This window comes from Cajanus cajan, chromosome 2 (genome assembly GCF_000230855.2).
Source record: "Cajanus cajan strain Asha chromosome 2, NIPB_CcT2T_4, whole genome shotgun sequence".
NCBI classification, from domain to species: domain Eukaryota; kingdom Viridiplantae; phylum Streptophyta; class Magnoliopsida; order Fabales; family Fabaceae; genus Cajanus; species Cajanus cajan.
The window spans coordinates 41,518,392-41,541,384 of NC_138518.1; the positions used below are offsets into that span (position 1 = coordinate 41,518,392).

Genomic DNA, 22,993 nt, shown 5'->3' on the forward strand with positions numbered 1-22,993 from the left:
AGTTTTTGTGAGAGCTTACATGGTGCCAAAGTATTGCATGATTGCTCTTTTAATATAGAAAGTCTAGTTTCAATGAAATATTTAAAATTGGTTGGCTTGAAGTCTCATGACTGTTACGTACTAATGCAACAATTCATTCATGTGACCATACGTGACATTTTAGCTAAAAATGTGAGTTATGGTCGATGAAGAATTCTTCTTAGAAAAGTATGGAGGAGTGGGAAAAGGAGGAAAAAAAGGTTCTTGAATTGAAGCTTACTCTAGATACCATTATAGAAACTAAAAGTATACTGATTATTTTGATGAATGTAAAAATGAGATGCAACTATTTATATAATTGCTAAAGAGTACAAGTGAAGCTATTATATAGACATGACACCTGTCAATCAAATAACAATCCTAATTGACAATAAATGATGCCTATCAGTTAAATAACAACCTAAATAACAAACTCTAAACAAACAACTAACCTACTATCTTCAGCATTAGCAGTAGTAACGTATACAATAGAAAAATGCAGAAAATAATATAAGGTAAAATTCTATGCTCTAATAGCAAGTATCATAAGACTCAACAAATTCTTGGATGTGTTTCAATTGTTGAATTTTGGGAGAATAATCTACCACCTACCAATCTTGATAAAATGGTATGCCACACTTGTACACAAAACTTAGATGAGATGAGGGATTTTACTACAAATCAATAATGATCACTTTTTGAAAATGGGGGAAGACTACCCACCTCATGAGTAAGTTCCAATCCATCTATTCATACTAGAAAGGAGATAAGTTTATTCAAAATGACCTTCTTCTAGAAGTTCTAGATAACACATTAACAACCTTATTTTCAGGACCTTATTTTTGAACAATATCAAGCACGTAACCTAATAACTTAGCCAACTATGACTGTTGGACAATGGTAGTAATGCACTATTGGAGAAAATGTCTTAGGATTTTTTTATTTGTGTATTCTAGAAAATGAAGTTTGGATTAACTAGATTACTGATTCTCAATTCATCCGATATGAACCAAATTTTAAAACTATGCTCTAAGCGTAGACCTTCCAAGCCCTACACCAATTTACCTCGCTTGATGTTAATGGATCTTTAACAAACTTCAAAGATCGAAAGTTGAACACTTTCAAAGAGAAAGATAAAAAAAAGAATATTTATACTTCTATTAATTGCTTATATCTAAGTTTTTTTTATATGTACAATGACAATAATTAGAATAGAACCTAAGACTTGTATATATTATTTAATTTCATCACTAAATCGATCATAATGAACTTTATCTATAATATTTTTAAGGAGTAATGTGTTGAATTTAATTATGAGAAAAAGGAGAGATATATACATCATTATCTAATGCAATTAACTATGTTTACAAATACATAAAAGAAGAAAGAATAAGTGTGATGATGGAACTTTTTTTTTTTTAAGTTGCTGTACGAATGTGACAATAATGAGAATCTAAAATTATGCAGATGTTATCTAATTCTCATAAAGTGAAAAATTAAACTAAAATTGATATATTTTTCTTCGACAAATTGCATGTTGATGTGCTTTAGTTACATTAAACATTACTGAGATGTCACTATTACAACTGCGTGTCAATTTTCATAAAATATAAATAGATAAATGACTAATTGATAGTTATGGGAAAAAAATTGATATTTTGTTTATAGATAAATAGAAATGTTCCATCAAGTTGGAGCATAACCTTAGATAAGAGAAAATGAAAACCATCTATTGATCAAATGATAAACTTCCTTGGGTTTAAATGTTTGGGCCACATGTCCAGCACCCTGCATTACATAATTAGAATGACAGAAGATATAATCACAAGTATTCACAAAGAAATTGCTAATTAAATGTTACGAAAACAATAGATAATTAAACTGATATAAATAACCTAAAATTAGCATAATCAAATTAAGGATTGTTTACCAAAAAAAATATATTAAGGGCTGTACTTGCCTTGACGATCACATATGTTAAGTAATGGTCTTCTTTCATTTTGTAGATTTCGGTATATCTGTGTAAAATATTTAAGAATCTAGTAATTAATTACTATGATGAGACATGGTATCTCTTTTAAACAAAAATAAAGATATAGAATCAAGAACTGTGGAAAATGAGCATAATAATTGAGAGATTGAACAAGATTAATTATTAGAGAAATTATGAATTAATAAACGCAAACCTGCAATAATATTATTATTAGAAGAGATCGACCATTAATTAGACCAACATAAATGTGTAATAATAAGCACAATTATTAGTAATGATCGATATTATACCAATAAATTATAAAGAAATTTTGAGTTACAAAATTAAAAAATGAGTTAATCATTTATACACTGTCAGTGTAAAGTCAATCAATTATATCATTTAATTGTGCAATGTCACTATAAACAGATTTATTTTTATTAGTGACATGACACAATTAAAGGATATAACTGATTGTCAGTGTAAAAAAATTTTACACTGACAATGTATAAATGATTAACTCATAAAAATTAGTATCACTATTAAAAAATTATAAGTTAATTACCCGGCCACTTGACCTTCAACAAACCATGCATGCCATTTGTCATGTATGCTCATATTGAATGAATTGATCCAATGTTGTGTTCCCAGGTGTGGCATACTCATATCAAGATCAGAACTGCAATTAATCATACGCCATAATATTAGTTTGATCAAATAAAATTATGTTTCCACATTTTAAATTCCATAATGATTTAATGAATGAAATTCAATTTGTTGGAGCAACCGACATGAAAAGCTATTTTACTCGAGAATTAAAGGAATATGGATCTTTTAATCATATATAGATGATTAAAACTTGATGTTTTCTAAAGTCATGTTAAAAAGTTGCAAGACTTTTTAAAAAATTCTATGCCTTAAAAGCCTATTTGAATGTAAATTAAAAACGTGTTTGATAATCAATCTCTCTACAGAAAATAAGGAATATTTTTCGATAGAAAAACTTAAAAAAGAAACTAATAAATCTATATTCAAACAAGCTCTTAATCTTATCATTCAAGATAAGATATGTCCAATAGTGAACACACATTTTCCTCAATAAATATGTCATTTGGCATGTTAAATGAAACAATATAAGAAAGAATTTTAGTTTGCACTCAAAAGAATTTTGGTGTGGGAAGTTAATTATTATTACCAGTAAACAAGAGCTTGGAGGTTGGCATTAGTGAGATTCCGATAGAATTCTACTGTGCTTAGTCGAGTTGTGGTGTATGCCAAAGTCTTGTTGCATCTCAAGAATTCCTCTTTAGTTCCCTATTAATTCAAATGGTATATTATAGTTGAATTAGTTGCTATAAGCTAAATGAACAACTTCAATTAATTTCATTAAATAATCCATAAAACATAGTTAAATTAAATGATCCAATGCAGCATTACCTCTCTTACATGAAGGGCCTTCCTCACATTTTCATCATTTGCCCATGCGTCAACAAGTATATGGTAATAGCTCTAAAAATACAGATGATAACTAAGTTAGCTTTGGTGGCCTACTCTAAATTTAAGAATGAGTATATTTTTTTTTTGCAATTTAATAAAATTCTTTTAATACACTTTTAATATTAGTTAAAATTTATTAAAACTTTGAAATTATGAGTTATATAAGAAGTGTGAATCACATATTTTTAATTTCTAATTTCTAATTGTTTTGGTTTAAAAACCACTTGAAAAAGTCTAGTGATTATCCATGTCCATAACACTCACAAGGTGGAACCTACCACCTTTTAACTCTAGGAAAATGTTATATATTTGTTTTTTTAAGTGTATTTGAATCTTGAATTCTTTAGGGATAATTTCCAAAAAATGTTAACATGATTATACTCACTACAAAAAAAAATGTCATATAATAATACATATCTTATAATCACATAATACTTGTCTCTAAAAATTACTTTTTCCTACATTATAAATACTATACATATTGATATATATTATTAAAAAGTGAAAGTATAACTTATAATGACATATAATATATATTGTTAAATTTCATTCAAAATCAACACTAAAATTATGTATAACTATATGTCAAATATATTTAAACTTATATATATTATATATATAATGATACTTTCTGTATATCACTTTACGTAACATTTCTTGTAGCTGATCCTAGTTATAATAAAATATATCTATAGTTCTTAAAGCAAAAACATTTGAATCTATTCCTTGACTAAGTGATAGATAACCAACATAATGATTCACCTTTACCTTACTGAAATAGTTTACTTTAATAGACTTTGAGCACTAATTAATTTCAACCAGTAGTAAAAAAATGTGATTAGCATTCTCTTAACTAAAGAAGATTCAAATGAATGATGCAAAATCCTTCCTTGAGCCACACACACACAAGCTTAGAGAGAGAGAGAGAGAGGGTATTTACTCAACTCTACACCAGAATGTTGAAGGATCTTGAACTTGCTGTAGAATCTCTCGAGTCAGGGCAGGCGTAGTAATACAAAGAGGTTCCATAATTTGTTGTTCGTTTATGTAACGAACTAGCTACAAATCAATCGGTTACGAAATACTTCAGTTTTCATGCATCTTATGCAAAATACGAACACTATATACAAGTAACCAAATAAATGCATGCACCTAAAAGTGCAAAATTGATACCAACCTCAGAATAAGCTTCATAATCTGAGACACACTTTGCATTTTCTGGATCAATGATAACATAATTATCGTTACAATTTTCTTTCATCGACTGCAACATGTTTTCAAGTGTATCCATGTATTTAACGTTAGATGACTCGTAAAAATGAAAGCATAGCAAAGTTCATAACTAGATACATGTACAGAAAACCACAATTATATACAATTAAGCCTTTATAGATTACTAATAAATTAATAACCTCATTTAAATAATATTTTTCCAATTGGGCAATTTAATTTATATATAATTTCGAAAATATCATTAACTTATATTTCATTAAAATTATAAACATAATTAGGGTTCTTTAGTAAAATATGAATCTATTGTTGATTTTTCTCTGTTTAAATTTATATTTAAACGCAAATTTTCATCTCTAACTTATCCCATTGCATTAAGAAAATTTGGTGTTGTTACTATGGTTATGCCTTATGAGTGTTTTCTTTCACAATATTAGATCCGAAAGTACTAAATTATTCTCAACTTCATTCTTGATAGAATTTTCAGTAACATTAGCCACAACCTTTTTTCAAGCTTTTTGGACCCATTAACATTCATCTTCTGACTCTGGCGATTGACTTCTATTTTATTGATTCTGGTAACCAAGATCATTAATCATTTTCTCAAATTTATTTGTGTCTTCTTTAGAATATTATAGAATCTATGATATTAATATTCTTTTCTAAATCAAGTTCTCCTTCTTATAACTTCTAATCTCTCATGTGTGTTTAATTGACGGAAAAAAAATTTATATGAAGCAATTATAATTCTTGGAAATGACCAAAATTTTGTTTAAATTTTTTACCTTTAATTTTAATAAGACTCTATAAAAAAACTTTAATTGTTTATCATATATATTAAATGGATTAATAAAATTTAACATAATATTTTTACCACGTTAAACTTTTTTTTTTTCAAAATTTAAGATAAACTACCTCTAACTAGTTCCCTCATGGAACAATTTCGTGGAGTCAAAAGATAATGTTTATTGATAATATTTTTTGTTAAATAATAAACCAATTATGAAAATAAAAACATTTCCAATTTTAGATTTATGAAAAACTAATACCTTATATGTTGTACTAACCACTTCCTTAAGGACACTTGTATTTGTTAACTGGAGAAGGCCATGGTTTGCTTGGGAGGAAGAATGTATCCAATAGTTTCAACAACAAATTCAATCAACCCTATTAGTGGAAGGGAGATAAGACAAATGGAGGGGGAATGGAGGGATTGATAGATCCTATGTTGCAAAAGAAGTATATGAATTTTTTTGCCACAAGTGGAGGATGAAGATGATGATTTCTTCAAGCACATTTGGAAGATTATAATGTCCCTTCCAAAATCATCAAAGCCTTTGTATGGGAGGTAGTTAGCAACAGAATAAAAAAAAATAATCTACTAATGACAAACATTACATCTCCTATTTGGATGTATCGTTTCTTGAGGCATGAAATAGGTGTTATTAGTGAGTGAGCGAGGAAAGAGCTTTATCTATTAATTGTAAAGATCATCTCAGACAACAGTGTGGAAAATGGTTCCAAAGTAAGGTGGGAGATGCTTGGATGGTGGCATGGATGGCTTTAATCTTAACTCTATAGACACATAGGAATGCAATTATGTTTAAAGGGAAAACACCTAATATTGATGATAGGGTTAGGGATGGCAATGGGGCGGGTCGGGTACGGGTTTCATGATATCCGTCCTCGTCTCTGCGACTCAAATCCATCCCCGTACCCATACCCGTCGGATATATAATTTTCATCCACATCCCCGTCCCTGTCGGGTATTGAGTATACCCGTACCTGTAAGAAATTATTCTATTTTTTTATCAAATAAAATATACAATATTTTTAAATTATTTTTTCATTATATTACAATTATAATAAAGTTGTTTCTCTATCTCATATTTTAATCAAGAAATTTCTTAATAATTAAACAACTATAAATATTTCACATTATAATAAATAATTACACATAATAAAATATTAAAATTCTTTAATACAATTAAATTGAGAGTGAGTATTAAACTGGGAATGAGAACGGGAACGGGTATGAGGATGGGTACAGGACGGGTATGTATATACCTACATACCTGTGCCGTACCCGATCAAACCGAGTATTTCCCGATAAAGTCGAGATGATTTCAGATAATACCCACATGTACGAATTTATTTATCATCCTTGACTGATGGACCCTTTTAAATACGGGTCATGGAGTTGGCTCAAAGAAAGGACAAAAATTTTTAATAACTCCCTTTAGTGGACTATAACAGGTCTATCGTTGAAGGCACATCATTTCAAGGATAAAAGTCGAAAGTTAAAAGTCTTATATATATATATATATATATATATATATATATATATATATATATATATATATATATATATATATATATAAAATCTATTTACTTCATGAATAAATTTATCTAAATTTACTTTATTTAATAATTTATATTTTATATTAAATTTTAATGATCCAATTATTGAATTTAAATTTTTTAATATATAAATTAAATCTATAAATTTAAAAAATTTGAAAATCATTTAATACTTTGTTTCATTAATTCAAATTAATGAATAATCATCAAATTTATTAAGCTGTTGTAAGTAGGTAAAATCGTGTAAAAATCTTAAAGGTGTGATTACCTATAGGAGTTGGGGTTGGATACATATTCTTGAATATTTGTAAGTTATAAAATTTATTTTTCTTATTCTTCTTTCCCTAGAGTGATTACGCCTTGTGACAATTCCTGGGTAAGCAATTATATAATATATTACTTTCGTTGGCTTTTAAAAAAAATTATTAGTTTTTCAATTAATTAATACCTCTCTAAATAAAATTTCACAATCTTAATATTATTAATTCATTGAGAGGTTTTTTCTATAATAGCTTTTAATATAACAAAATTATATGAGTAATCTCTTCGATATTAAAATTATGTTACATACTCATCTAAATAATGAAAAATATTTTAAAACAGTTCCTTAACACTTGTAAAATATATCAAGTGAAAAATCCGATTGATAAATATTTAATATTTTAGAGACTATTTATGAGAAAATAATACTTAAGATACCAAACTAATTATTAGTTGGAGGACCAACTTTATTGTTATTTTTTTTATATAAAGATGGGAAAAATTATAAAAATAGTCACAATGAAGATTAAATTTAAGTCTTCATGTTTTTAACTATTTCAATTCCTCCACACCTCTAGTAGTTGAACTTTATTGTTATTAATATAATTTTAATGAATAAAAAAATATCATGTAATTTTGATGAATAAAAAAATAATTAATGATTTATTCGAAGAAAAAGGAATAACCAGATAAATAACCTTATAGAGTGCTTCTGGTATTAGAGTCCTTTGGTATGCATATAAAACCTTCATGTTCGTATCCTGATACGTGTCAACGGCAGGGCTTGCGAGCAAATAACCCTAATGACAAAAGGATAATTAATTAGACCATATATATATATATATATATATAAGAGGAGGGATCCTTTTATTCTAAGAATAAATTTATCTAAACTTGCTCTGTTTAATAACTCATGTTTTACATCAAATTTTAACGATCCAACCGTTCAATTTCAAGTTCTTAATGCATGGATCAAATCTGTAAATTTTTAGAAAATTTGAAAATCATTTGATACTTCATTTCATTAATTCAAATTGACGATAATCATAAAATTATTTTATACATTAATTCAAATTAATGAAATGAAGTATCAAATGATTTTCAAATTTTCTAAATATTTGCAGATTTAATTTATGCATTAAGAACTTGAAATTGAACGGTTGGATCGTTGAAATTTGATGTAGAACATAAGTTATTGAACGAAGTAAATCTAGGTAGACTTACTCCTAGAGTAAAAGGATCCCTCCTATATATATATATCTAAGATCCGTTTATTTCAGGAATAAGTCTATTTAGACTTATTTTATTCAATAACTTATATTTTATATCAAATCTCAATGACCCGATCATTGAATTTAAAGTTCTTAATGCATAGATCAAATTCATAAATTTTAAAAAAAAATTAAAAATTATTTGATACTTCGTTTCATTAATTCAAATCAATATATAAAATAATTTTATAATTATCCGTTAATTTGAATTAATGAAATGAAATATCAAATAAGTTTTAAATTTTTTAAAAATTTGCAAACTTGATATATGCATTAAGAACTTTAAATTCAACAATTGAATCGTTGAAATTTGATATAGAATATGAATTATTAAAAATATTTAGCGAAATAGAAAATACTCCCAACAAGGTTTGTGTCCTTCTATACCTTGATGTTTATGAGTGGCACCTGTCTTGCTATGTAACCTGCCCTTTGAGGAAACATATATAAGAAATTCAGGCTATCAACTTCACATTTTAATTTACTTTTAATTTAATTTAGATGTCACCTTCATATACTTTTTGAACAAGAGGACCAGTAATTATTCCTGAATATGAGCCACCACCAATGTAAAATGGATTTGGCCTAAACTTTGGATGATCAATAAACCACTGCATATTCATGATGAATGAAAGGCATATTACAATAGAAGAAAAATCACATGCAAAAAGCTTCTTTTGAAAGTGTTAGATGCCAACTTCAATCCAAACATATTTTACAAAATATTTAAATATATGCCTCGTTAGAGTGAAATTGAGCATGTAATAGTCTGATAGAAATTATATTTTCAAATGTTACTAAACGTTTTGGAAAGTAAATCTTACTATACTTGAAGATATAGTTTTTTTTAAATCTTTCTCTTGATTCTGTCATTAAAATTGCTAATGGAAAATAAATGCATATTTAAAAGGAATATTTGGATATGGTATTAATACTTGGTGTAAGTGAAGAAGATGCCAAAGAAAGGATGAAAATGGAGGAGAATGGTTTTTCATCTTTGTTCTATTATGTGCAAAAATGGAACTTAGATACTGTTTCAGGGAACTGTTTAGCTTGGTTGAGATGTTATGGGATCCAATTAAATCTATGAACTGAGGAATGCTTCAGAAAGATTTTGGGGGTTATTGGTAACCTCTTGGCAGTGGACAAACTCCAAATTATTCATGGGTCTAGACAAAATAGTGGTGAATAGCTAGAAGCCATCTCCAACAACAAGATGGTGAAACTTTCCACGAAGCTCTCGGCACAACATCTGCTCAACAAAGTTTTGTTCAAAAAAGAAAATACAATGAAGGAAATAAACACGAGAAGGCAAGAGAGGTTACAAGAGGAAAGTACATTGGGATTGTGGAACTTAAAATTCTATCATCCTATATTGGGTCTAACACAATAAGTTCATCACAACAAGGTAACCTTCTTCCAAAAGGAGAAAAGAGTTGAGGGCTGAGAGTTACAATTTATGTAATAGCCTGTCTGATAGCTGTATTAGAAATTGTAACAAGAACTATTGGTTAAAAACTGAGATGCTTGAAGCTAAATAATTATGGAAGATTGACGAAGAGTTGAGTGTCACCTACGAAGGTAATGAGGTTGACGTGTTGAAAAAACTGGTGACAATGGAGAAGAGAGATCAAAAGAGAGAGATGATAAATAAAACAGGGAATAAGGAGAGGGAGATCAAGTGGATAATTTATGAAGATTGTGTCCTACTATGTGAGGGGGTTAGGGGGAAAGATAAAGTGGGAATTCATAAGACAATTGGTTACAAAGGAAGAGATACAGGTCTTATGTATACAAGAAACTAACAGAAGATCGTAACATAAGACGTATGTAGAGCTTTATGGGGGGATAGTGAGGCGGAATGGATAATGAATCCAACTGTAAACACAACCGAAGGTATGCTATGTTTATGGGGTAAAAAATATTTGGAGATGATAAACACTTTTGTTGGGTCTGGTTATATTGGCTTGGAGGGGATTCATGTGGTCATTATTATATCTATTCCTCATGCGAGGTAGGAGAAAAAGAAGATTATGCCATGAGTTGAAAATACTAAAGGAGGAAAATACACTTTTTGTTGTTTTAAGACTCGGGTCAAGGGATCTTTGAGAGTAAAGTTTTGGAATTGTTTATAATAGAGGTCAAGTTGACCAAGTTTGGAAAAGGTATTTAAGATTTTCTTAAAACTTGAACTTCATAATTTTATATTCTAAGAAAATCTAGAAAGAAGTTAGAGAAATAAGTCCTAGAGCCAAAGATGATCCTTTTTTCCTTCTGACTCCACAGAAGCATCTAAATCCTTCCCTATAGTAGAGTAGTGGTGTTCGATTGAAGATTCAAAGCTTGAGAGCTAAAAATATTGAGATTGTCATACGACGAACTATTGAGAAACCTTCGTTTGTCGCTGTTCTTCATTCCCTCTTCCCGTTTCTAAGCAGTTTGAGGTAAAGGAAGCTTGTAATTTCTTTATGTCTGAGTTGAGGATTGATTTTAATGTTGTTTTACCTTTGGTCGTCATTTGAGTTGAATTGTGTTGAAATTGATATTAAAAGTTAGATTTTTCATTTAGAAGGTGATGATATCATTGATTCTTAATGAATGATGGTTGCATGTTGATTTCCTAGTAAATCTTGGATTGTATGAGATGAATATATGTTAAATTGCAAGTTGCACGTTGGTTAAAAGTTAAAATATTGCAGGTTTGAGCCAAATTGCAATCCTACTGGATGCAAAAATCGCCTTCATGCCGAGTGCAACTTCATGTGGTCGAGTGTGATGCAAGTCAAAGGCTCTCTGCCCCACTGACACCGGTCGTGGGATAGGTAGCATAGGACATGAGTCAATTAGGGGCTATCTGACTTGGTTAGACCATGTGAGGGATAAGAAGTGTTAGGCGTGATTGCATTATAAGTTCTATGGCTTGATGATGTCGAGTGCAAGATTAGTGACACTAGGTGTATGTTTGTTTAAACGTTTTCAATAACTAAACTTAAGTTCAACTCAATCCACCCACACTTATGCTTTTCCGTTTCAGTGCATGGGAATATGTGTGAATGAGTATTCAAACACACCCTAGGCATAAGCAAGCCAAAGGCTCTCTTCCTTAATGACGTTGGGTGCGAGTTGATTAATGTCGGACGTGGATAAGGCAGAGACTCTCTGCTTTAGCGACACTAGGTGTAAGATTAGTAGCATCGGGTATGGATTACACAGAGACTCTCTGTCTCATTTTTGTCAGACATAAGAGGATTGACACTAGGTGTGAGTGAGCCAAAGGCTCTCTACCTCACTAGCGTAGAGTGAGTAGCATCAATGTGGACCCCAAGTGTTGGTTGACCACACCAAGCGTGGTTATGCTTAGTGAAAATTATGATTAAGTTGCTTAATGTTGAAAGCATGTTATTTGACTTGTTTATTTACATGATGTATAATGATAATTAATTATAGTTCATCAAGAATAGTTGCTTGAAGTTGTTAAGTTATATTATACATTTGAAACATAGTTTAAAGTTGAGTCACATAAAAACTAGAGGAAAGAAAAGTTGTTTTCGAAAATTTAAATATTCCATTATATAGATATCAATTGTGGTGCTTTAAGAGGCCAAAGTTGAAAACCTATTAGTGAATAAGTTGTCTCCTAATTAAGAAGTTTTTTAAGTTATCTCCTCTAGATTTTTCAGTTGAAATAGTATAGTGGAGGCCAAATCATATTTTCCATAAGTGGTCATTGAGTAAGGTACAAGGTTGGGGGTTAAAATCCTTAATTAAGTACTAGAAAAGTGTGCAATACTTGGTGGGCTGTCGACAAACTAATTCCATATAGGCTCAGTTATACATGCTAAGGTCATGGTAGGCTCACACCTAAGATATTTTATCCTTCTCAGTAGTATTGAACTTTCCTAATGTAAGTGACCAAACTTGAGAAATCAAAATAAATTGTTAAATAGGTTATCATGCCTACAATTGCCTACACTTAACCTAGAGATAATAGGTTAGAGGTTGTGGTTTAGTAGGATCAAATCACTTATACTATTTACCCTAGTTGTAGGAGATCTCCATAAATTGATATGCGTAATGACGCATTAGTTGTTTAAGCCATCCAGTTGTAATTATGTTGTTATGTTGTTCATATTTTCCAGTTGTTTATGATTGTTTTTATTCATGTTGTTTTTAAGCTTTTAGTTAAAAAGCTAACTTATTATTATAGTTGTGCAAGTTGTTTAATTCTTTTATCTGATGTTATGATATTTTCTTTCACAAACTTACCTTTTTTTATGTTGTTGGACCGTAATAATCATACTTAATAAGAGAACAAGTCAAATTAGGTGGAGGCTACGCTTGGAGATTGGCCATTTTGGAGATGGTCTTGTTGTGTTGTGTTGTTTAATTCTTTTATATATATATATATATATATATATGTACAAGGTTTTATTGTAATCCCATAAGAAACTATTAGTTTTCAAGTCAAATTGGCAGGAATTTTTTTATATTTTTTGTACCTTATACATATATCTGTTGTATAAATGTTCAGGTATTGTTGCATGATAACTCTCACATAATTGAATTCTTTATGTTTTTTGCTGCGTAGTATAATTATATCTGTTGCATAAATATTCAGGTATTGTTGCATGATAACTCTAACATAATTAAATTCTTTATGTTTTTCGCTGCATAGTAATTATACTGTATTAAGTGTAATGACTTACCAGTCGTTACAAGATATATGGGTATGGGACTTTACATTTTTGAGTGGGAAAGAATTATGTTAAATGATTTACAACAAAAGTTGGATGGGTTTGATATACAAGAACAAGATAAATGGATATGGTAAGAAGATGGATCTGGAATTTTTACGGTTAACAGTGCTTACAAAGCACTTCACAAAGACCTGTTACTGTGTTAGGGAATAATGAGGATCAACTCCTAAATCTGACTTGTAGACTTGGGATCCCTCCAAAGGTAGCCTTCTTCATTTGGAGATTATTTCTGAATGGACTACCAACTATTGACAATTTAAGGAAGAGGAGATATTGGTGAGTCCAACTAATTCTCTATGTCAGTTTTGTAAGGCAAATGAAGAAACTGCAGCACATCTCTTTTTCTCTTGTAATAAAGTTTATGATATCTAGAAGGTTTGCTACTTTTGGTTGAGTCTTGAAATGGCCTTACCTGAACGTCCAGTTTCTCACTTTTGGCAACATACTCAAATCTTTGGGTCAAAAACAACATTCATATGGAGAATTGTGTGGTGTGCAGTGGTTTGGGGGCTATGGAAAAGCAAGAACTGTTGTTATTTTTTCGGGGGCGGGGGGAGAATTTTGATCAAAACAAGATTATAGGTGATATTCTATTCTTCACTTGGTCTTGGTTGAAGGCGTATGTGGAAAACTTTGACTATTCTTTTTCTCTTTGGACTCTGAACCCACGTTCTTGCACAGAAGACAATTAACAAGCTTAGTAGAATTATGTGATAGCAAAATTTCAACTGGTGGCAGCTGCAGCAACTAATATTTCTTCTTCTAATTGCTTGGGAGCAGGGAGGTGGAATTATTAACGTGAAAAGCAACTGAGAGTTTGGTTCTTAAACAATTTTGGAAAGAGTGGAGAGTTTTGGAGTAGCAACAAGAGAAAAAATGGGCATGTGCAACAAGTGGATTTGGTGGCTCTTAAAAATGTGAGAGAGAAGTGTTTCTGTAGCATCTATAAGGGATTAATAGCAAGAATCTGAACCAGTTTCAAATGTAATTCGATTAAAGCAGCTTCCATGCTCTTGGATTTGTAGATGGATTACACATTTCTGAAGCTAGATACAATAAGCCAATATTAGTTACTTGTATTAGTGTAAATGGGTTGGTTACCTCTTATTATTACTCATGAGAGTATATAAATAGAAAGTAATCAATTGTATCAACTGGTTAAGTATCTACCTGCTGCATCTTACTTGAATTATGATTTGTATATCGTTTTTTTTTTACCTCATATTCCAATCTAATATAGCACTTTCCTTTGCTGATAAAAAAAATATAAATAAATAAAAACAATGCTCAACTAGAAGACATGGACATGTGCCTTATGAAATATCCCAAAAATTTACAATAACAACTAGCTATGAACATTATTATAGTCAAAAGTATGTTAATAATGGGGTCCTTGGTAACATTGGAATTAATAATATATTTTCAAAAATGAAGCATGCATGTTTATTGGAGTATAACACGAGGTCTTGAAACTGGTTTGTAGCAAAAGCTAGGAGTCTGTAGATCTATTATATTTTTTTCTCCTAAGGACTGTTTAGTATATGTAGTTTAATTAGTTTTTCTTATCTCATTATTATTTGATGGCTTACCTCATGTTCTTTTGAATGAAATTTGTCTATAAAGAAAACTATAAGACAAGAGAAACACTAGGAGAATAATAACATAATAATGCATAACTACTTAGATAGTAGTGTAAATTTGTTGGGATACAAACAAGTCCCACATCGATAAAATAACACAAAAAATAACAACTTATATAATATAAACATACTTCAACAACCAATAACCCCCATAAAAAACTCATAACATATAATGTGTTATATAAAGACAGATTCCGCTGCATGAAAGGTTAGGTCCCTTGTTTGAGGGGAGGATTGTTGGGATACCGTGAGAGCTAAGGCCCAAAGCAGACAATATCTCATCATTGTGGAGTATGTTATTATAATAACCTTATAAAAAAAAAAAAAAAAACAACCCTCAAACAAATACCATAAAAATAACCTCCCATCAAAATTACACATTGATATTGATAAGGCAACAATGATCATAAACATTACAAATTATAGAAGTGGAGAAGAATGGCTCACCTTTTGTAGGAATTCATAAGCATGCTCCACCCATAGTACATCACTACTGTAATAGCCTTCTTGCGTTTCTGAGTATGAAAATCCTGTGCCTACTGGAATATCTATATACATCATATTCAACGTGTCTGACCACGAATATGGGTTCAACTCAAGTTTTGGAAGGCTTCCAGTGTAGTTGCCATTCATTACTAAAGGCCCTGCAAACAGTTATTCCACAAACAATCCAATCCAAATTAAAACAATTTCTTATTTTACATTTTCCTCAGTATTTTTATAATATCTAGAATATACCAAAATGAGAGGAATTGTGTGAAGTATTAAGGAGTGGAGTCATTGAGACATCAAATTTGATGGATGTTACATTTTATGCCAAAACTTACACTTTTTTCGTATTTTTTTATTAAATCAAATATAAAATAATTAGTTAAAATACTAATTTGGTCCATTATAATATTTTTCAATTTAGTCTCACTTTAATTTTTGGTTTCAATTTGGCCCCTAATAATTTAAATTACTGCAATAACGAACTTCCGTCCAAATTATTTAAACGGAGTTAACTGTTGGTCACATGGATGTCATGTAGATGCATAGGTGGATGTCAAATTTCTTCAATGCATCTAGAACCAGAACGGCTCGTTCTGCTTTCACTTTTGGTGTGTTAATTTTGCACCTGGAACGGTTTATTCAACATACGTACGTTCAACAAAATGTAGCAATGTGATTCAAAAATTGAAAACAAAAATTCATAACATAGCATAAATTCAAAAACTGAAATATGGTTCAGAGACTGAAAACAAAAATTCATAACATAACATATACTAAGAAAGTTCAAAGAAATTACTGAGAAGGGAAATCATCTGGATAACGCTGAAGGTGTCAATAATACATCTTATCCACCATACAATTATAGTGTTGTTGACGTTCATCCATCTCTTGCAATTGAAGATCCATACACTAAATAGCTGACATGATATCAACATTATCTACCTGTACACTCTAGTTTGACTAACAATGAAATAAAACCTGTCACCATTGCCCTTAGTGATACACTGCCATTGTCCTTAGTGATACACTGTACAACCCAAATGTTTAGCAATTGAAGTTATCAATCCCCATTGACAATATTACCAAATCCAGTATTTGAAATGCTTTGTACCTTAAGTCTTTTTCCTTGCACGATTCACAACCGTGATTTAGAATCATGGGCGTGAACTATAATCATCGACCGTTTGTATTTGGCATTCTGGAACCAGAACGACCCGTTCTGGTTCCAGATGCATTAAAGAAATTTGGCATCCACTTATGCATCTACGTGGCATTCACGTGGCCAACAGTTAACTCCGTTTAAATAATTTGGACGGAAGTCCGACATTGCAATAATTTAAATTATTAGGGACCAAATTGAAACCAAAAATTAAAGTGAGACTAAATTGAAACTAAAAAAAAATTATAATGGACCAAATTAGTATTTTAACCTAAAATAATTTCAGAGTTTATTAGGATTTTTGTACCATGCATGCAATTCATGTGAAAGAGAATATTATGCAATTCATGTGAAAGAGATAATCTTAGAACCCAACAAGCACACTTATGTGTAATAGCTAATTAATCAAAAAAGTAATTAACTTGCATATGTGTAATAATCTTCACCTTAGACTTTGGTTAATTAGGGATAGTAGATCTTTTGAATTTTTCTCAAAAACACCTAATAATTATTTCTTAGCAAAAGTAAGGGATAGTGTTATTTTTTTTAAGACTACATGTATTCTCTAGAGAAGAAAATTTTACACAAATCAAGACAACTATGGAGCAAACTCCCCCTCTTATCATAGTTGCATTTTTTTAAGTCTGGATTCAAAATCATTAGTTAAGCTGAAATAAATCTATTCTAATTGATCCATGTACTTGGTAACAAAATTTGTGATGAAAATAAAATAGCAACAAAGATAAGCGTAACAAATCAAAAGGTTAACTTTAGTTTAATATTTTTTACAAATTTATGATTATATACACTCATTATGTATCATTTTTTATTTAATGTGGAACCTTAATTTTGGAGAAGAATTAAAGATTAAAAATTTATACTCTTTACATTGTCAATCTTTTATTTGATATGAATCTTTAATTTTGGAAAACAATTACAAAGAATATTATTAAGATAAAAAATATTACTTTATGTATAGAAACACCTTTTGAAAAAAGAAAAAAAAAAGTGTTGCAATAACCTTTTAAATTAATCTATCTTAATATTTTAATAAATGTAAGTAAATGTTAGTAAGGAAATTAACAAATATTATCTTTTTGACTAATTTTTTTTCCATCACAAATTATGTCGCTAATATATGGATGAAATTTTTAAGAATTAGCATTAGATTTCGTCTCATCATTTTTTTTCCCCTAGTAGATTATTAGCCTGCTAAATAATTATTAACCCTAAATATTTCTTCAAATAATTTTAACTAAAAGATGATTTACCATTTTCAAAAAAGAATGCTGAAAGGGCAGAGCAACCTGGACCTCCAACGAGCCAAAGTAACACTGGATCAACGAAGGGATTTCTTTGAGATTCCACAAATAAATAAAATATTTGCACCTCTTTTTCTCCTCCCACTCCTATGTATCTACGCAACAAAAATTAATTAAAGGTTAAAAAAATTCAATGGATCTTGCAACTCATGTGTGTATTTTTGTGTTCATACTAAACACATGGCTTTGTTAATCAATAAATATACACATGTTTTGGTATATAATCAAAGATACTAATTTCCCACGTAGATGCATTTCAAAATCATGCCTATGCTGACCAAATTGGGACACAATGCTATCGAAAATGTTAAAATTAATTGGTATACTTTGTATTATATATTGTCGTTAACAAATGATTTAGTCAAATTTGATTAAAGTAAGCTTTAATTATATAACAATTTTAATATATCTTTGAATGGAATTCAAATCCTATGCTTAGTCTATCTTTTTATTAAAAAGAAATTGAGGAAAAAAAATGTTGTCACCAAAATTTTTAAATTTTGCTAAGAAAATGTTACATGGACCACATCACATTGCTCTCATGGACCACGTGAAAAAAAGATAATATATTTCCAACTTTGTAGGTAAGATGTCTTGGAATTAATTATTCCTAGGAGATTTGTGAGTTTCTTCACGGAATTTGTACTTCACAATTCTTTGGTTTGAAGAATTTTTAGGAGAATCACTACTTTGTTAATTATTTTTCTTTTCTGAAAAAAAAAATGAGAAAACATTGAAAATGAATTGATACGGTTTTTCATTTGAAGCTTATCTTTATTTTGTTCGAAATATAGGATTAATTTGTGAAATTCATGGGATAATTTTTAGTTTTTATATAACAAAAATTATAATAAATAAATTTTTTTAATATATAAAGTATATTACAATGAAAATTTATAACAAATAAACCTTTGTCTTATAAATTATATTTTGATTTATGATAAATAATTTATATGGTAATATATACAAGGTTATTTTTAACTATTGATAATTTCTTGTAAAAAAAATATTGAAATAAAAATGTACATGATAAATTAAAACAGATAAGATTAGAAAATGTTTTCATTGGCGAAAAATAAATAAAATGTTTTCATTAAAGAATAATTTCTTTAAATAAAACTTTTATTCAAAATACTTATTCTGATTTATATATAAGAGAGAGAAAAAAAAATTAATGTAAAACATGCTCTTGTTTATTTATTAAAAACGTCTCACATAAAAAAAACTTATATAATGTGAAAGCTTATTTTCCTAGTTACAAAGAAATAAGCAATTCATGTATATTAAACATGAATCCATATTTTACATATAAAAAATTTAGGAGGTCTTTCTTCAATAGAAGAGTTTGTAAGAAATTTTTTAACCTCTTATCTAATATTTTTTTATTTATCATAATTATTTATTAATTAAATATTAATATTTTAAAATAAATTATCAATAAATAAAAAATATTTTTTTATAATACAAATTATTTATCATAAATATAAAAACTAATTTATATGTTTAAAAATATTTATGTATACTTATTTTAAATATGATATTTTTATATATAATTTATTATAATTATAATTATATTATATATAATAAACACTCTATATATTGTAGAGATTAAAATCCTAGCAGAATATAAAAAATGTAAATGAATGCTTAAGACATGGGCCATAGGCCTATGGTCAAAGAGTGATTCACCTATTTAAATGTCATTCCCATGATTAATTAATGATTTAATAAACAAAAATTTTGGTCAAATAAAAAATGACATCAATTGGTTTTGCACTTTTGGGCCCACTCATTCATTTTGGGTCCAATTTTGATAACTACACAGAAATAAGAAACCTGTACAAAAATTTTCCATTTCTAGTTTTAATTTAAAAATAAAAAGAGAACTATGTAGCTTCAACCATTAATAATTATTGGAATGTTAATAGTGGAACTATATTTGACAAATTTAGAGGGGAGGAACTAAAATCAAGTACCAAAACTAAAAAATAAAAATCAAACATTAAACTAAAAAGATTAAAAGTGTAAGCATGTTTAACATATAACACTGATTAAACACTATAGTCAAAAATAAAATAAAATAAAAATTTCCAAACACTTGCGTAGTTCAATACCATACATCACAAAATTAATTAAGCTGTAGTACTAAGTAGCAATGGCATCCCAAGTCATGAAGAAAATATCACAATATTAAATACAATAGATCAACAAACATTAATAATTTTAAAATAAATTTATTAAATAAAATATAAAAATACAAATTACCCCTTTTGTATATAAAATACTTATCATCAATAATTTAAACATGTTTAGTCTTGCACGAGTCAGCGAGGTATAAAGAATATCCTATAATGGTGACAACTAACAACCGACAAATAAATAGAAAATAATTGACACAGAGGTAACCATAATGTCTTAAACAACCACACGTTTCAATTTTCACGTGTTTGGTCAGCTGTGACGCACGTCTCAATATAATATTGACCGTAGTTTTAGAAGACTCCATTTTATTGGAATATTATATGAACCCAATATTAATTTTAAGCAAATATGATTGCACGAATGAGATAAAAAAAAATAATTAATCACTTATATACCGTTTAGTATAAAAGTTTTTTATATTATAATTAATTATATTTTTTAATAAAATTATATTATTTATTTATTTAAAAGATATGAGTATAAAAAATTTTACTATACATCGGATAATTATCACTAAAAAGAAATATAATAGCAAAATGTGATTAATCATTTGAAGGAAAAAGAAAAGAACTGACCCAGTTTCAAGGTTGAATGGAAGGTGACCCTCGTAACCAGGGAGGTTCTTCACAATGGAACCCCCAGAAGCCATGTATGGCAGAAGCACTAGGACCAAAATCACGCATCTCAAACTCATGACCCTGCAAAACAAATAAACATCATGGTTCCAACACAAATAGTTTTGTTTTGGAAGAAGTGGGTTAACGTTGTTGAAAAGATTGTGTAAGAAAAATCATTAGTTGAAATTTGAAATTTGAAATCTAGACAAAAATAGTATAAATTCAATTGATACAAAACGAGGAATGCTATCTCTCTATATTGTTTAGTTTAGTGTGGTGGGATTTTGAAGAGGGAAAAGAATGCAGAAATTAATAATGAGAAATAGAAAATGAGTGTTGAATGGAAACTCACGAGAAACTGTTGTGAAAAATGGTGGAAGTGAAATGGGGCGAAAGAAGAAGAGAGGGAGAAGGAAGAGAAAAGGTGTGGGTTTTGAGATTGTGTAGAGGGCTACAGTGAGAAAACAACAGTTTTGTTGCATTGTATTTTTGTTGTTTTTTTATTGGCCAAGTTGCGTTTCCTTTTTGTCATCTGCATGTAAATTAATTATTTTTTTAAAAGAAAAAAAATTATAGATTATGGAATTTATATGTAAAACAGATTCATATTAGATACGGATAAATTGTTAAATTTTTTTTTTTTTTATTTAAATGATTTGTTTTGATTGTTTTTATACTTCTTTTTGAAAATTTGATTTGATTATTCAATTCTTTTGAAAATGTTTGAAGGATTTCTTTTGTTATTAATATCAATTTGGACAAAAGGGTAATACTATTTTTTAAAATTATGTGGGAGAATTAAATACTTTATTGGGAGAATAACTTAAATAATTTAGCTTCTTATTTGTTATTATTTTTATTTAACTAATTTATTATTTTCTTCTATTCAAAGAGATTCTAATTTTGTTTACCTGCTTAAATGTGTTTGAGAAAATTCTGTAAATAAAACTATTTTAATAACAAATTATATGTAAATAATTATTATCGTAATTGAAATGAATTTTTGTTTGGATAAATTTGATTAAAAAAATATTTAATTTCGTTTATATGTAATAAAAAATCATCTTTTATGTAATAAATCAAATTTAAGAGAAATAAAAGAAGTTATTGAAAAATAATCATAAGTTTTGAATTTTTAGATTTATCAAAATAACTTATTCTCAAGAAGAAGAAAATTTTAAGTTGTTCGCAAATTTAAATTATTATCCTAAACATGCAACTTTCTTATAGTATTAAAAGGTGATTGTTACAAATTCCTTGAATGTTTCTTGTAGACTTGCTCTTTTTTCCTTCATCTTGCTTTCTTTTGTTATGAAGATATGTTCATTGGTGTATTTAATGTGCTTCACTAAATAGTCATTTTTTTATCTTATTAAGATGTTGCTCATCAACTTTAGGGCACAAAAGGTAGGGAATTGTAGTGTATTAGTTCCAAAAAAATCTTTTTGTTGACTTTAGGTATAGTGAGGGTTGTATTTTATACTTTCTCTAACGAAAAGTAAATCTCATCCTTTTAAAGTCATTTTGAATACCTAATAAGTTTTTATTCCTTCAATTTGTTAAATTATACACTAAAAACAAATGATAGGAACATGAAACATACTAAATATTGTAATAAATACATTTGCCTGTGACAGATAATACGTTTAATTCAATATATGTGTTGTCCAATGAATGCTTTGAGAACACGAACAAATTAGAACTTTTGAGTGATGGGGGAAAGCCTGACACAATAATAACAATTATAACAAAGAGCAATAATGCAATGAAAATTAAATTCCTTTACTTGAAAGAATCTACGAGAAACACCAACAAAATAAAGCAAAAAAGATAACCTAAATACACAAGAGGCACAAATATCTTTAATGTTGAAAACAGTACTTACAATCAGCTAAAGCAAAATCAGCTAAAGCAAAATCGAGCATAATTGCTTACAATTGAGAAATAAGAAGATGAAAAGCTCCAAAATAGAGTTGTTATTGCAAGACATTTTTCTCCCACTCTAGACTTTCTTTTGACGATCTAATCGTTGAATATGAAATGTCACATCATATGAACCTACTGTCCATAAACTAGCTTGATCCAACGGTAAACAAATCTCCAGTTGCAATTCAACAAACATTGCCCCATGGATATGCGACCTATAACTTTCTCTCTTCTTTTCTCTCTATATTTTGTTGTTGTTTATTAAATT

General features: G+C 28.8%; 1 protein-coding gene across 1 annotated transcript; it reads right to left on the reverse strand.

The window, feature by feature from the left end:
* Nucleotides 1-1,507: 1,507 nt before the first annotated feature.
* LOC109789760 (serine carboxypeptidase-like 13) lies at nt 1,508-21,292 on the reverse strand. Its single transcript, XM_020348791.3, has 14 exons — nt 21,152-21,292; nt 20,758-20,880; nt 17,930-18,075; nt 15,455-15,651; nt 9,119-9,221; nt 8,998-9,035; nt 8,038-8,139; nt 4,665-4,751; nt 4,433-4,546; nt 3,428-3,499; nt 3,186-3,304; nt 2,556-2,669; nt 1,979-2,036; nt 1,508-1,806 (listed from the first exon to the last, which is right to left on the reverse strand). The coding sequence occupies exons 2-14, from the start codon at nt 20,874-20,876 to the stop codon at nt 1,723-1,725; spliced, it is 1,353 nt and encodes a 450-aa protein (XP_020204380.1). The 5' UTR covers nt 20,877-20,880; nt 21,152-21,292; the 3' UTR covers nt 1,508-1,722.
* Nucleotides 21,293-22,993: the final 1,701 nt, after the last annotated feature.

Excerpts from the sequence above, each read along its gene's own strand:
- LOC109789760 (XM_020348791.3), bottom strand. The coding sequence starts at position 20,876 with ATGAGTTTGAGATGCGTGATTTTGGTCCTAGTGCTTCTGCCATACATG. Across the intron at positions 3,500-4,432 it reads CTTCAACATTCTGGTGTAGA|AGCTATTACCATATACTTGT; the intron begins GTTGAGTAAATA and ends CTGTATTTTTAG. Across the intron at positions 1,807-1,978 it reads TAACATATGTGATCGTCAAG|GGTGCTGGACATGTGGCCCA; the intron begins GCAAGTACAGCC and ends TATGTAATGCAG.